Source organism: Bos taurus, chromosome 23 (genome assembly GCF_002263795.3).
Source record: "Bos taurus isolate L1 Dominette 01449 registration number 42190680 breed Hereford chromosome 23, ARS-UCD2.0, whole genome shotgun sequence".
NCBI lineage: Eukaryota > Metazoa > Chordata > Mammalia > Artiodactyla > Bovidae > Bos > Bos taurus.
In genome coordinates this window covers 26981758-26997843 of record NC_037350.1, presented here as the reverse complement: position 1 = coordinate 26997843, position 16086 = coordinate 26981758, and the positions used below count along the sequence as shown (strand labels likewise).

The following is a 16086-nucleotide window of genomic DNA, read 5'->3' as shown; positions in this document are numbered from 1 at the left end:
GGCCTGGCAGGCTGTGATTCATGGGGTCGAAAAGAGTCGGACACAACTGAGTGACTGAACTGAACTGAACTGAAAGTGTAATACTTTATTTAATCCTTAGTTTATTGAGATATAATTGACATATAACACTGTGTAAGTTTAAGGTGTATAAAATGTGATATATATGTATGTATTATAGATTTCTATAATAAGTTTAGTTAACATCCATCACCTCACACAGTTACAAATTTTTTTTTTCCTTTTGGTGAGAACTTTTAAAATCTACTCTCTTAGCAACCAACTTGAAGTTTTGATGTATGTTCCTGCTTCATCTTGTGAACCAGGCACTTGACGTTTGTTACCTTACTTGTAAGATAAAATTTACCACCATTGATTTTCTGTTAAGTCCTATATTCCTACCTTTGTATCTAAACTACCTTGAAATTACACATATTCATATTACTAATATTTGCATCATTTTGCTAAACATGGTGCTATTTTGATAGCTCACCCTTTTTCCCTTCCTTTTTTGGAGGTCCTTTAAGATTTTCATGTGTGTTAGTTGCTCGGTCATGTCTGACTCTTTGTGACCCCACTGTAGCCTGCCAGGCTCCTCTGTCCATGGGATTTTCCAGGCAAGAATACTGGAGTAGGTTGTCATTTCCTTCTCCAGAGGATCTTCCCAACCCAGGAATTGAACCTGGGTCTCCCACATAGCAGGCAGACTCGTTACCATCTGAGCCACCAGGGAAGATTTTCATATCTGTATCTTAAAGGGAGAATTAACAATTGTTTTTAACTAGTCTGTTTTTTGGTGGTCTTTAGAGAATGTTCCATTTTCATAGTTGGAGTTTCCTATTGTATGACTTACTTGCTTTCAAAGAAACCTCTCCTGGGGATAAAAATGTTTGACTGCAAGCTAGAAATTTTGGAGAAGATACAGGGAGGTTTCTATGAATTCATCTCTTCTGAATCCTTGGTTCAGAGGGATATACTCTTCAGTATGGAGTCAGCTGAGCTGATTGCTAAAGTCTGTCTGTTTTTTTTTTTTAGTAGTTGCCTTGGCAGGGTCCCTGCTTCTTAGCGGAAATCCTAGAGAAACTGCACTTGTCAGAGCCTTCTAAATCCTCTAGCTATGCTATGCTAAGTCACTTCAGTCATGTCCGACTCTGTGCGACCCCATAGATGGCAGCCCACCAGGCTCCCCCGTCCCTGGGATTCTCCAGGCAAGAACACTGGAGTGGGTTGCCATTTCCTTCTCCAATGCATGAAAGTGAAAAGTGAAAGTGAAGTCGCTCAGTCGTGTCTGACTCTTAGCGACCCCATGGACTGCAGCCTACCAGGCTCCTCCATCCATGGGATTTTCCAGGCAAGAGTACTGGAGTGGGGTGCCATTGCCTTCTCCGAAATCCTCTAGTTAACTACCAACAAAGGTCTGTATACTTAAGGCTATGTTTTTTCCAGTAGTCATGTATGACTTGGACTATAAAGAAAGCTGAGCACTGAAAAATTGAAGCTTTTGAACTGTGGTGTTGGAGAAGACTCTTGAGAGTCTGTTGGACTGCAGGGAGATCAAACCAGTCAATCCTAAAGGAAATCAACCCTGAGTATTCATTGGAAGAACTGATGCTGAAGCTGAAACTCCAGTACTTTGGCCACCTGATGTGAAGAGCTGACTCATTTGAAAAGACCCTGATGCTGGGAAAGATTGAAGGCAGGAGGAGAAGGGGTTGACTGAGGATGAGATGATTGGATGTCATCACCAGCTCAATGGACATGAGTTTGAGCAAGCTCCGGGAAATTGTAAAGGACAGAGAAGCCTGGCATGCTGCAGTCAGTACAGTTGCAGAGCTGGACATGACTGAGCAACTGAACAACAACAAAACTACCAGTTGAACCCAGAGAGCTATAGAAAAATGACGTAAGGATCATGAAAACCTAAATATTTTAAACTATATTAAAAGGCTTCTGGTTACATTTTTCCTGATTAGCATAATATATGCAAGAGATATCAACCAAGATTCATAAAAAAATCTTTAAATGTGTATATTCCAGAGACATATATTTGTGTGTGCTAAGTTACATTATACAAATTTCATGTTCAATATTTATTCTCCTCCTCCACTCCATTTTTTTCCCAATGCAGTCTTGCTAATAAATCCATGTAGTTTATCAAAGGACTTAAGGAGTTTTGAGACTCCTGAAATTAACTTAGGATTCTACACCAGGTGCGGGGCTCTGAGCACACGGGAGAGGTCCACACAGTGGTCTGACTTGTGGAGCTTCTCCTGTCAGCTTGTGGTTGAATAGCATGAGCCATTTATGTAATGTTTTATACTTTGGGGAGGTACTAAAGTATGGTTTCTTTTTCTTTGTTTTTGGTTAAACCTCTTTAAAAAATCCTAGCATATTAGATTAGTTTGAAAAACTTTCTTGGAAGATATCCAGTTAGTCCAAAAGAATTTTGTACTTTGAAATATCAGCTCATATTTAGAAGAAACCATAATCTATTCCAACCACTTAGCTGATTCTTTAGAATCTCCTCTGCAGCATTCCCACCGATTGATCATGCACTCTTTTCTTCTTTGTTTTAAAAACTTATTTTTAATAGGAGGATAATTGTTTTACAATATTGTGTTGGCTTCTTCCATACGACAATGTGAATCAACCATAAGTATACATTAAACTCTTGCTCAGACTCTTTTAGGTATCCTAATTTTCCTTATTGCTTACATAAAAATCCATTACTTTGAATCTTCCATTCATTGGTCTTATTTCCTTGGGGTTATACAAAATATTCTAATCCATGATGAACCTTCATGTATTTGAAAATAATTCCCATTTTCTCCCTGTGTGTCCCTCTCCTACCATCCCAGGTGAGACTGTAGAACTTTCTGCTTACTTGAAATTATTTGAATTCCCTTATCATCATGGGCTTCCCAGGTGACACTAGTGGTAAAGAACCTGCCTGCCAATGCAGGAGATATAAAGAGACGTGGGTTCAACCCATGGGTCAGGAAGATCCCCTGGAAGAGGACACGGCAACCCACTCCAGAATTCTTGCCTGGAGAATCCTATGGACAGAGGAGCCTGGCAGGCTACAGTCCATAGGATCACAAAGAGTCAGACATGACCGAAGCAACTTAGCACACACACATACCATCATAGTCTTTCTCTTCTGAAGGCACTCTACTTGATCCACACCCCATGACAGAACTGAATGTAATTCAGAGTATGGGTTAACTAGCACATCAGACTAAAACTGACTTTATAATAAGGTATATTCTGTAGCTACTTAATTTGTCTCTATATTCTGCCTACTTACATTCCTTCTCCTGGCTATCTCATTTTGTAAAGTACTTTTTACAAGTTTATCAGTCATCTTCAAAACAGCAACGTCAGTGGTATATTTCTGTTCTTATTCTCCTTGGAGTCTCAGCTATCCTTTAATTGTACTTTCTTTTTGAAATTCTCATCTTCCTTAATTATCATAATGTTCATTATATAGATCCTCCTTCTGTCTTCCCATACCTTAATTTTCTTCTTCAACATAGTACAAGTAACAAGGTTAGTTCTTAGACCTGTGCTTTTGCTAGCTCTATACTTTATCCTTTGGGGAGGTCATTTACTCTTAAGGCTTCAACTCTGACCTCTATTGGACTGGCTGCAGACCCCTCAAGTGACAAGTGTTATTGTTTGTCCCCTTAAACTCAATATATCTGTTATTCCCTTTCTGCTCCACAAATTAGCTCCTTGTTTGTTATTGTCTGCCACTGTGTTTCAGTAGTCATGGAGTCATCAATTATTTTGCTTTTCCTTACTCATAGTCAGTCATTATGAAGTAGTGATTCTTTTTGAGAAAATATGTCATATTTATCTCTTCTATTTATTCTCTATCATTTACTACTCCAAATACCCCTTAACTAGTTTTACTACCTATGATGTTTCTCCTCTTCAGTCTATTTAAGCATTGTTCTTTAAATGCAACCTTATTTACTTCTGAGCCACCAGGGAAGATCTGGGTTCGATCCCTGGGTCAGGAAGATCCCCTGGAGAAAGGAATGGCAACCCACTCCAGTATTCTTGCCTGGAGAATAACATGGACAGAAGAGCTTTGTGGCCTACAGTCCATGGGGTCGCAAAGAGTCAGACACAACTGAGCGACTAACACTTTCTAACATGACTAACACTTTATTTGCTTCACTGTCCTTCTCAAGGGAGAAGGCAATGTCACCCCACTCCAGTACTCTTGCCTGGAAAATCCCATGGATGGAGGAGCCTGGTAGGCTGCAGTCCATGGGGTCTCTAAGAGTCGGACACGACTGAGCGACTTCACTTTCACTTTCCACTTTCATGCATTGGAGAAGGAAATGGCAACCCACTCCAGTACTGTTGCCTGGAGAATCCCATGGACGGAGAAGCCTGGTAGACTGCAGTCCATGGGGTTGCAAAGAGTCGGACACGACTGAAGCGACTTAGTAGTAGTAGTAGTCCTTCTCAAACACTCAAAAGGCTTCTAGTTACCTAATGGATAAAGTATAAATTCCGGGTTTATTTTTAAAATCCCTTCAGAATCTTCTTCTAACCCTCCTTTTCAAAATTATACCACCAAATGCTTATGAGCCTGCTGCAACAATAAAATTTCCTACTTCCCCTGTAACATAACATGGCAGTCTTTAATCCCTTTGGTTTTCTTCTACTTGTTCTACTTCACTCAGCATCTCATCTCTCTTTTGAGATACATCATATACTACTTCTTTCTTCCTCATGAGGGTATCCTCTTCATCTTTCATCCAAAGAGGTTGCTAACTTGTATTATATTGTCCACATAAACTTCATTTTGATGCTTAGAGGTTACTTAAAAAAACTGTCACACATATACATACTATGTCATTGTATATGCTACAAGCTACTTGATTTGTAGGGACTCACATTTTTCTGTACACCCCTTATTGCTAGAACAGTGCCTTGCAAACAGATCCACCAGGAGGAATTGCTGGTTGATTGATTGGTCAGGCTATCACAAAGATAAAATATTTGTCAAAGGAAATTATTTTAATTTTTAAAATAGAAATGTTTTATTTCAGAAAGTATCCAGTCTTTATTGACTGAGTAAATCTAAGTATCAACTTATAACAGAGGTGGAAGTTGAGGTTTGTGACTGAAGAGGTCTAAAACTGTTGAAACTTCCGAATAGCAGGAACTCTGCAGATGTATAGTTTAAAGGCAATCTACTATGATACAGTTAAGTAATGGCTAGGATATGACTTGTATTTGGAGGACAGAAGTCATAATAATCAGTTGTCTTATGGGCCTTTTATTTACCACTGCTCTTCCTTTTTGTTGTACTTCACAAGCAAGGAAAGCTTTACTTGGTTTTGCGCCTTTGTGAAGTTTCCACTTTTTTATCCTTGATTGTCAAGTTATTCTTTCCTTGAACTTTGTCCTTTTCTCCATGAACATTCTTGTTTTTGGCATCATTTTCTTCTTTATCTTTCCCTGTATCTCTCTTTTCATTGTCTTCCTTTTCTTTGTCTTCTGAACTCTCCTTTTCTTGGGCCGTTTGTCCATTTGATATTCTGGTCTCACTCTTCTCTACTTGGGACCCCTGCCCTATTGGTATTCTGGTTTCACTCTTCTTTACTTGGGACCCCTGCCCTATTGGTATTCTGGTCTCATTCTTCTTTACTTGGGACCCTTGTCCTATTGGTATTCTGGTCTCACTCTTCTTTACTTGGGACCCCTGCCCTATTGGTATTCTGGTCTCATTCTTCTTTACTTGGGACCCCTGTCCTATTGGTATTCTGGTCTCATTCTTCTTTACTTGGGACCCTTGTCCTATTGGTATTCTGGTCTCACTCTTCTTTACTTGGGACCCTTGTCCTATTGGTATTCTGGTCTCACTCTTCTTTACTTGGGACCCCTGTCCTTTTAGTATTCTGGTCTCATTCTTCTTTACTTGGGACCCCTGCCCTATTGGTATTCTGGTCTCATTCTTCTTTACTTGGGACCCTTGTCCTATTGGTATTCTGGTCTCATTCTTCTTTACTTGGGACCCCTGTCCTTTTAGTATTCTGGTCTCACTCTTCTTTACTTGGGACCCTTGTCCTATTGGTATTCTGGTCTCACTCTTCTTTACTTTGGGCCCCTGTCCTTTTGGTATCTTGGCTTCACTTTCTTTTGTTTGGGCGTCCTGTCCTTGTGGTATTTCAGCTTTACTTTTCTCTACTTGAGCTTCCTGTCCTTGTGGTACTTCGGCCTCACTCTTTTCTACTTGGGCTTCCTGTCCTTTTGGTATTTTGGATTCACTTTTCTCTACTTGGACTTCCTGTCCTTGTGATGCTTTGGTCTCACTCTTTTCCACTTCGACATCCTGTCCTTTTTGTATTTTGGCTTCACTTTTCTCTGCTTGGGCGTCCTGTCCTTGTGGTATTTCAACTTTACGTTCCTCTACTTGGGCTTCCTGTCCTTGTGGTACTTGGGCCTCACTCTTTTCTACTTGAACATCCTGTCCTTTTGGTATTTTGGCTTCACTTTTCTCTGCTTGGGTGTCCTGTCCTTGTGGTATTTGAACTTTATGTTCCTCTACTTGGGCTTCCTGTCCTTGTGGAACTTGGGCCTCACTCTTTTCTACTTGGGCTTCCTGTCCTTTTGGTATTTTGGCTTCACTTTTCTTTACTTGGGCTTCCTGTCCTTGTGCTGTTGCGGCCTCATTCTTCTCTACTTTGGCTTCCTGTCCTTGCTGTATTTCAGCCTCACTCTTCTCTACCTGGGCTGCTGCTTCTCTTGGCATTTTCATGTCTCTCACTTTTTCTTGGGATTCCTGTCTTTTCATTATCTCAGCATTACTGTCTTTTACCTTGACTTCCATTTCTATCTTACCTTTCTGCAACTCAGCATCTTGGAAATTGCTTAATTCTCTTTTGTGCTCTGCTATCACGACTTCATCAGAATCTGTAAATGAGATTTTTTTCTGTAGTTCTTCCTTGTTTTCTTCTCGGCTACTCTGAAACTTTGTAGTGCTTCCACTTTTTAGAATCTGGGCTTTGGAATCTGATTTTTTTATAAGTTCTCCATCCATGTAACCTGGAAATATAACTGAGCACACAACAAAAGTGCATGATTCAGATATCAAGTATTTTTGTTTTATTCCTACATAAAACTGACAAATGGAGATAACTTGTGGAGATAACTTGAGATTTTCCTCAAGATATAAAATGGTGAAACTCTACACATAAAATTATATAAATATTGATAACTTTCCAGACTTCTTTCAATAAATCAAAAGATTAATGGAAGAAAAGGTAAAATGTTTTCAAAATGAACTGGCATTTGTTCAATATATTGTGTCTAATAAATAATATTTGATAGCTAATGGAGGATGTATTCCAAAAAGAAATAGAAGTTAATTTTAGAAAAATTATAGAAAGCAATGATTGTTTCTTAAAATAGAAAGAAGAAATTCAAAATATGCTTTTCCTATTGAATAAAGCATATCTCATTAATATGCAAAAGTAATGCTAGTGCTGGCTGATAATTATTTAGTGCTTACCATATACCAGGCAGTAGTGTTCTGAGCACTTTGTATGTATTAACTCATTTAATCCTCACAAAAACCATATAGGGTAGATACTATTACTATCCCTATTTTACAGATTAATAAACTAAGGTACAGAATTTTTAAATGAATGTGAATATGGTCATGAAGTTAGTAGGTGGTGGAGCTGGGATTTGAACCTGAGTAGGAGAAGGCGATGGCACCCCACTCCAGTACTCTTGCCTGGAAAATCCCATGGACGGAGGAGCCTGGTAGGCTGCAGTCCATGGGGTTGCGAAGAGTCAGACACTACTGAGTGACTTCCCTTTCACTTTTCACTTTCATGCGTTGGAGAAGGAAATGGCAACCCACTCCAGTGTTCTTGCCTGGAGAATCCCAGGGACGGGGCAGCCTGGTGGGCTGCCGTCTATGGGGCTGCACAGAGTTGGACAGGACTGAAGTGACTTAGCAGCAGCAGTCAGACTTCAAAGGTCAGTTTTAACCGATACCCTAGACACCTGCTAACGCATTATGCAAAAATTTCAAGTCCTTTTTTTCATGTACAGGTAAATCAACTCTGTTGTGTCTCAATTTCTGTGTGTTCTATAAACTTGAATTTGTTAGTTTTTGCCTTTTTTTTTTTTTTGATGGTTTTATTCCCTGGATTAAGAAAAACAGTATCTGTAGTACCAAGGAAAATTGTGTAGGTTCTTGCCATGAAGCAGAGGCATGCCTTGCTTTGAGCAAATCCAATATTTAATATTTAATGGCATAGAAAGAATACTGAATTTAAGACTTAAAAACATCCCTGTTACCTGGGTTTATTTGGGTAAATCAGTTAATCCCCAAAGACTTACTTTTTTTCATATTTAGTCTTTTCTGCCCACTTTGTTCAGCTGTTTAAGGATTCTAAACAGTGTTTAAGGAGCATGGCCTTTAGAGACAGACTGGTTTAAATCCGACTCCATACTTGACTAGCTGGGTGATCTTGGGGAAACTTTCTAATCTGTAAAATGAGAACAGGTACTTCACAGAAGTATAAGTAGCTACTTCACAGAAGTATAAGGAGTATTAAATATCAATACTATCTAAGTTAAGCAGTCAGTTCAGTGCATCAAACACAGTATGCAGTGAATAAATGTTAACTATTATTACTGCCACATGAGACAGACACGTTGTCTGTCTCTGTCTCTGATCTATCAAAACTCTCTGTGATCTATCAAGACATTCTTAGTTCCAACCAAATAATTTAGAGAAATGGTTAATTGCATTACAGAAAGATTTACTGCTTAAAATTTAACCTCAGTTTTTAATATAGGAAGCTCTTTGGTACATTTAGGGTTTGATGTTTGAAAAATTAATATATACAAAACTGAATTCTACTAGTTATAAATAAGTGAGATACTTGAATTAGGTAAGAAGGTAACTCTGAATCAAACTGGATATTGTAATTCAGTGTTTTCTGTTTGGTATTTTAAGACTTTGACACCAAGATAAATATAACATCAAGAACCCTGCAGTAATGCTTTTTGAGCCCTTTTGTATATTTTCTTCCCTAGTACTGCTCAGCAAGATATTAATATGGATATTTTATTCTAGAAAAACCCATTTCCAACTTTCTAATGAAAATCAGTGGTAATATATCTTAAGCATTTCTGTATTGAGAAAATCCAGAATATTTTGATTTTGACAGCACTACCAGAGGACACTTTGTTTGGGGGTGTGGTGTGGTAAAGAGCATGATTTTCTACTGAACCTTCTAATCTAAAATACCTCTTAGTTACTTCTAACAGTATCTTCATACCCTTGGTTATTTTAATATCTTTGCTATATATTTTCTACTTTAAAGTTAATTAACAGAAATAGATTTTCTAGGATTTATTTTTTAGAAAACTAGTTATCCCACAAAGTGAAATTTACCCCTATTTCAACTTTGAATTGCAGAAGTAAGCCACAGATAATTCTTTGATCAAATTCTAAGTTCGTCTCTCCCTTCTCCTAGATTTCTAGATGATACATAAATCTTTTCTTTCCTTTGAACCACATAATCTCCGTATTGTAAAAATTTGTAAGCCCTGGTTGAAAGTCCATTTATTGCAGGCAATAGCCTATACGACAAAATTATAGTATAATCAAAAGACTTAATTAAAATTTTAGTGATCATTGTATTCAAGCTGATTAAAAACTTTAAATTGGGTTAATTTTTGCGAAAGCTAAGTGATATCATGAAACAACTGTCACATTAATAATTCTAATTCTGTGATAGTTAAATAAGGTAGAAAATAGATCATGGGCTTTGTTGGATGTTAATCTTATTAGGTTTTTAATTTAGTGATCATTAGAGCACAATCAGATGTAGACTCTAAAAGATCTTTAAGTATTGGAGACATGAATCATAGTTCTCAGGCTTTGGGTTAAGTTTTGAAAGATCATATACTTATTAGTTGAAAATGGAGGTGAGAAAATAAACTCAGCTTGAGAGGATGATGAAGTTTTATGGGCTGATCTGTCTTAAATCTTTTTTTGAACTATGAATTAAATCTTAACTTCTTTGCACTGAAAATATCAACTGGGAAGAATATGTTTGAAATATTGTCAATAAGAACATATCTTTCACCAGGAAATAATTTAAAAGATTAAGCTGGCAATTAAGAAATATTCATTAAAAATGAATCCCCCTGCAATCCCTTCCCATAGCCCACTTTTCTTTTTGTTAGGAAAACATACACAGTATCATCACCTTCCCCATGTGGGGAGGGCATTTGAGAGCCACAGACACCTCAGGACTAGTCTGAATGTATGTTTCTTGTTCTGTGAATCAAAGGAAATTAATTGTCCCTTTCAATTTTACCTCCTTCCCCCACCCACAAACCCACCCTCCTTCTAAGTGTGAACTGAGAAAGAACAGTAAGCCTTAAATATGATTAAATATAAAGACATATTTTATGTTTACCAGTGGTTAGAAAGGTTTGAGAGACTTGAAATGTATCTCATGACATTTAAATATTGTTTCTTATGGTGACATTTTCCATAGTTTTAAGTTATTCTTCTGTTTTGTTTTATAAGATTTCATTGAAGAATTGAGCTCTTAGTTAAATAATGCTGATATAGACAAATCTGAATTTAAAAAAGTTAAAAGCTTAATCGATTTAAATGAGTTGTCTTCTATTTTTAAAAGGATTCTTTACACACTTAATTATATAGCTTTTCTAGTAGGTATATGTTTGTGTTTAAAAATATCTGATTTGTAGATAAGGTTTCAGGTCTAATTACAAAAAAGACATTGGTGGTTCAGTATAGGAGGCAATGTGTTGATGTGGAAAAGGTGTGTACTTCGGAGACAATAAATCCTGGTTTTAGGTCCTGACATTGCTGTTTACAAATTCTTTTAACTTGGGCATGTCTGAACCATTTTCCTGATCTGTAAAGTGGGGGATAATAATAGCTGCCAGGCAGGGCTATAGTAGAAATAAGACATACTGTTTTTGAAAATGCCTAGCACACGCATGCATGCATGCTAAGTCGGTTCAGTCATGTCCGACTCTGTGCGACCCTGTATGGACTATATGGACTGCAGCCAGTCAGGCTCCCCTGTCCATGGATTCTCCAGGCAAGAATACTGGAGTGGGTTTCCATTTCCTTCTCTAGTGCCTAGCACAGTGCACAATATATAAGAGGTGATCAATACCTACTATATCTCTCAAAGTTAAAGTTATTTAGAAGGCAACAGGAAGTACATAAAATTTTGTTTTTAAGTAGTTTTCTTTTTATCAATGTGATTCAGTTGAACTTCACTTATAACTAAAATAGAGTTCTAAATTACCAGCAAAGAGCTAACAGAATTCATAAATCAGTCTTTCATTGTATTTTCCTGGGAGTCAGTAAGGAGATTCCTTTTCAGAGCCTAGAAGATGGCCAGATACTATAGTATCCTTTTAAAAATCTTAAATTTTTTTTCTATTTCCTTAGTCCATTATTTTTTTATTTGAAATAAGAGCTAGAGGGCAGATAAAATAGTCTGTCTTGGCTTTAGGAACATAGTATAAAAAATGCTAAAGCATTGTTTCAAAAATTGGTGTCATATATCTATGACATATGTTGGAGAAGACTCTTGAGAGTTCCTTGGACTGCAAGGAGATCAAACCAGTCAGTCCTAAAGGAAATCAATCCTGAATATTCATTGGAAGGACTGATGCTTAAGCTGAAGCTTCAATACTTTGGCCACCTGATGAGAAGAGCTGACTCATTAGAAAAGACCCTAATGCTGGGAAAGATTGAGGGCATCAGGAGAAGGGGATGACAGAGGATGAGATAGTTGGATGGTATCACTGACTCAATGGACATGAGTTTGAGCAAGCTCCAGGCATTGGTGATGGACTGGGAAGCCTGGCATGCTGCAGTCCATGGGGTTGCAAATAGTCAGACACGACTGAGCAGCTGAACTGTACTGATATATGACATAAAGCAAAATTTGTCTCCAGTGTGTTTTCCAGTGGTATTGATGAATAGCAATACCTACAACTTAGTAATCTATCACACCCTTTTGTGTAAACTTGATCTCTACAGCAACCTCTCCAAAAATAGTTGCTGAAAGTGTTGGAAAATTTTGGAGAATAGGGACATTTAAAATGACCTTGGAAGCACAAGACTATTTGGGGAGTAAAAACAATCAGGTCAGACAATAACTATAAATAATGTAAAACATCAAAGTTGTGAATAGATAATGAACTTACCCATAGGAGATAGTGCTAAAAATGAAACACAAAGGAAGTCAGTGGGAATTTTATAACTCAAGAAGAACCCAATTCTCAATGATACCCTTTGTTGGTTGTTGTTCAGTCCTAAGTCATGTCCGACTTTTTGTGACCCCATGGATGTTAGCATGCCGGGCTTCCCTGTCCTTCACTATCTTTGTTGGTGAATCCAGAAATAGGACTTCCAGGGAGTATAAAGCCCTCTGTTTCATACTCAGGAATCCTGGTGGCCAAAACCCCATATGCTACTCCATAAAGAAGTAACATTAGAGAGCCATTTAGTGGATTTGAATCTGTGGGTAAGTAATATTCTACCAAAATTCAAACAATTTCCCACCTTTCATTATTCTCTTACAAGTCAGATTTTTACCCACTTTACTTCAGTTTGAAAAATATGTATCATTAGTCAGTTATCAAAATCACCATCTTTTTCTGACATCTCTCATTATGTCAATCCTAGGTTTGTTTTTTTTTTTCTTTTTTTTTTTAGTAAAAATTATCTATTGCCAGATTTCAGCATGAAGAAAACAGACTCTTTTGTGACAGACTAGCTGGGAATATACATTGCCAATAATGTTTGGTAGTAAATAGTCAGAACCAACTATAAGACCATTGTATTTGGTGACAAAGAAAAAACAGAGAAAAGGAAATAAAAGTAAGAGAAAATCACTTATTTAAGAAATACTGATTACTCTAAGGTAGAAGAACGTGGAATACAAAAATATCTGGTAACAAAAACCCAAAGTATCTAGACACAGAAATGGGTAAGGAAAGGAAATGATCCAAACTTACTGACTTTTCCAGAACTGTCCACTGAAAGAGACAAAGATAAACACAGCAGTAGGTATTGGGTTTCCCTTCTTCAACCCTCAATCCTCTGCACTGGTTGCAGTCTGTGTCATGAACAATTAAGTTCTTTGAATTTAATTTAAACTTAATTCAAATTAAGTTTATTTGAATATGGAGAACCTTCTTTTCCCTTCCCCCTTCTCTTGGTCTGTTGTGATTAGCTGCTTTATTTAAAGATGTTTTAATGAATATATATATAATCGACATACAACATTATACAAATTTGAAATATACATGTTAATTTGATATGTTTTATATATTGTAATATGACAGTCTTTGCAGGATCATTAGCAACTCTATCACATGACATAATGATCCTTTCTTTTTAGTGGTTGGAATTCTTATGTTGTAGTCTCTTAGAAAGTTTGACAGTTATAGTTTTGTTGTCTATATTTACTATACTGTGTATCAGATCTCCAGATCTTATTTACTACTTGTCGCAAGTTTGTATCCTTAAGCATCTCTCTATACTCACACCCCCAATTCCCTGGTAACCACCATTTTACTTCTGTTTTTTACTAGTTTGACTTTTTTAGATTCCACATATAAAGTACATGTAGTACTTTACTTCCTCTGTCTCTCACTTATCCACTTAGCATAATATACTCATGGTCCATCCATATTGTTGCAAATAGTGATATGTGATTTCTCATGACTGTGAATATTTCATTGTGTACATACAGTCATCCCTGAGTATCTGTGGGAGATATTTTATTCTTTGCACCCCCTGCCCAAATCCATGGAGCTCAAGTTTCTTATTATAAAATGGTGTCATATTTGCATATAACCTATGAACATCCTCCTGTATACTTAAATCATCTCTAGATTTATTATAGTACCTAACACAGTGTAAATGCTGTGTAAGTAGTTGTTTGCATGTGGCTAATTCAAGTTTTGCTTTTTGGAAGTTTCTGGCATTTTTATTCCCAAATGTTTTCTATACATGGTTGGTTGAATACATAGATGCTGCACCCATGAATACAGAGGAATGATTGCATGGGACATCTTCTTTATTCATTCATCCATTGATGGGCACTTGGGTTATTTCCATATCTTGGCTATTGTGATTATGATGCAATAAACACTGGAATACATATATCTCATTGATATCCTGTCTCATTTCCTTTGGGTATATAGCAGAAGAGGCATTGCTGGATAATTTGGTAGATCCATTTTTAATTTTTTGAGGAATCTCTTTATTGTTTTCCATAGCGATTGAACTAATTTACATTCCCATCAACAGTACACAAGGTTTCCCTTCTCTCTGCATCCTTATTACACTTGTTACCTCACACTCTTGGGTATAGCCATTCTACCTGGTATGAGGTGATATGCCATTTGCTGAAGAGACTATCTTTTTCCCATTTGATGTGCTTGGCTTCCTTGTTGAATATTAGTTGATTGTGTATGTGAAGGTTTAATTGTGAGCTATTTGGTTACATAAATTTATTTTTATGCCAGTACTATACTGTTTTAATTACTATAGTTTTGTAATATAGTTTGAGATCAGGAAATGTGAAATATCTAGTTTTGTTTTTTTCCCATCAGGATTTGAGTTCTTTGTGGTTCCATACAAATTTTAAGACTTTTTTTTCCTTCTATTTCTGTATTGAATATGAAGAATACCATTTTAATGGGGATTGTTTTGAAACCTATAGATGGCTTTGGGTATTGTGAACATTTTTAACAGTATTAATTCATCTGATCCACGAACACTGGGGATGGCTTTCCATTGTTTCTTCTTTGATTTCTTTTAGCAAAGTGTTAATAGTTTCTGTTGTACAGTGATTTCCCTTCCTTGGTTAAATTTGTTCCTAGATATTTTATTGGTTTTCATGTTACTGTGAATGGGAAAGTTGTCTTTATTACTTTTTTAGTTGTTTCATTATTAGTGTGTAGAAGTGCAAATGATTCCCAAATATTGATTTTGTATCGGAAAAGTGAAAGTGAAAGTGAAGTCGCTCAGTCATGTTTGACTCTTTGCGACCCCATGCACTGTAGCCTACTAGGCTGCTCTGTCCATGGGATTTTCCAGGCAAGAATAATGGAATGGGTTGCCATTTCCTTCTCCAGAGGATCTTCCCGACCCAGGGATTGAACCTGGATCTCCCACATTGTAGGCAGATGCTTTACTGTCTGAACCACCAGGGGAGCCTTTGTGTCGGAAGCCTTACTGAAACTGTTGACTAGTTCCAAAAGTTTTTTGGTTGCATCTTTGATATTTTCTATATATAAAATCATACCAGCTATAAATAGTGACAGTTTTACTTCTTTCCTGATTTGGATTTCTTCTATTTCTTTTTGTCTTATCCTGTGATCTGTACTAAAAAGCCTCTTGATAAAAGTGAAAGAGGAGAGTGAAAAAGTTGGCTTAAAGCTCAACATTCAGAAAACTAAGATCATGGCATCTGGTCCCATCACTTCATGGGAAATAGATGGGGAAACAGGGGAAACAGTGTCAGACTTTATTTTGGGGGGCTGCAAAATCACTGCAGATGGTGATTTCAGCCATGAAATTAAGATGCTTACTCCTTGGAAGGAAAGTTATGACTAACCTAGATAGCATATTAAAAAGCAGAGATATTACTTTGCCAACAAAGGTCCATCTAGTCAAGGCTATGGTTTTTCCAGTGGTCATGTATGGATATAAGAGTTGGACTGTGAAGAAAGCTGAGTGCCGAAGAATTGATGCTTTTGAACTGTGGTGTTGGAGAAGACTCTTGAGAGTCCCTTGGACTGAAAGGAGATCCAACCAGTTCATTCTAAAGGAGACCAGTCTTGGGTGTTCATTGGAAAGACTGATGCTGAGGCTGAAACTCCAATACTTTGGCCACCTCATGTGAAGAGTTGACTCACTGGAAAAGACCCTGATGCTAAGAGGGATTGAGGACAGAAGGAGAAGGGGACAACAGAGGATGAGATGGCTGGATGGCATCACCGACTCGATGCACATGAGTTTGGGTGAAC

General features: G+C 37.3%; 1 protein-coding gene across 12 annotated transcripts in view; it reads right to left on the bottom strand.

Moving 5' to 3' along the window:
* Positions 1-16086, bottom strand: part of TSBP1 (testis expressed basic protein 1) — a 170717-nt gene that overhangs the window by 97157 nt on the left and 57474 nt on the right. For 8 of the 12 annotated variants that reach the window (XM_059880620.1, XM_059880625.1, XM_059880621.1 and 5 more), the window contains 2 exons: positions 13063-13083; positions 12250-12264 (listed from right to left, as the gene is read on the bottom strand). In XM_059880620.1, the coding sequence (XP_059736603.1) occupies positions 12250-12264; positions 13063-13083 (36 nt within the window). Of the gene's footprint in view, positions 1-5035; positions 7078-12249; positions 12265-13062; positions 13084-16086 lie in introns of those variants that run through there. The other 4 variants (XM_059880626.1, XM_059880629.1, XM_059880627.1 and 1 more) reach the window with 3 other exon arrangements.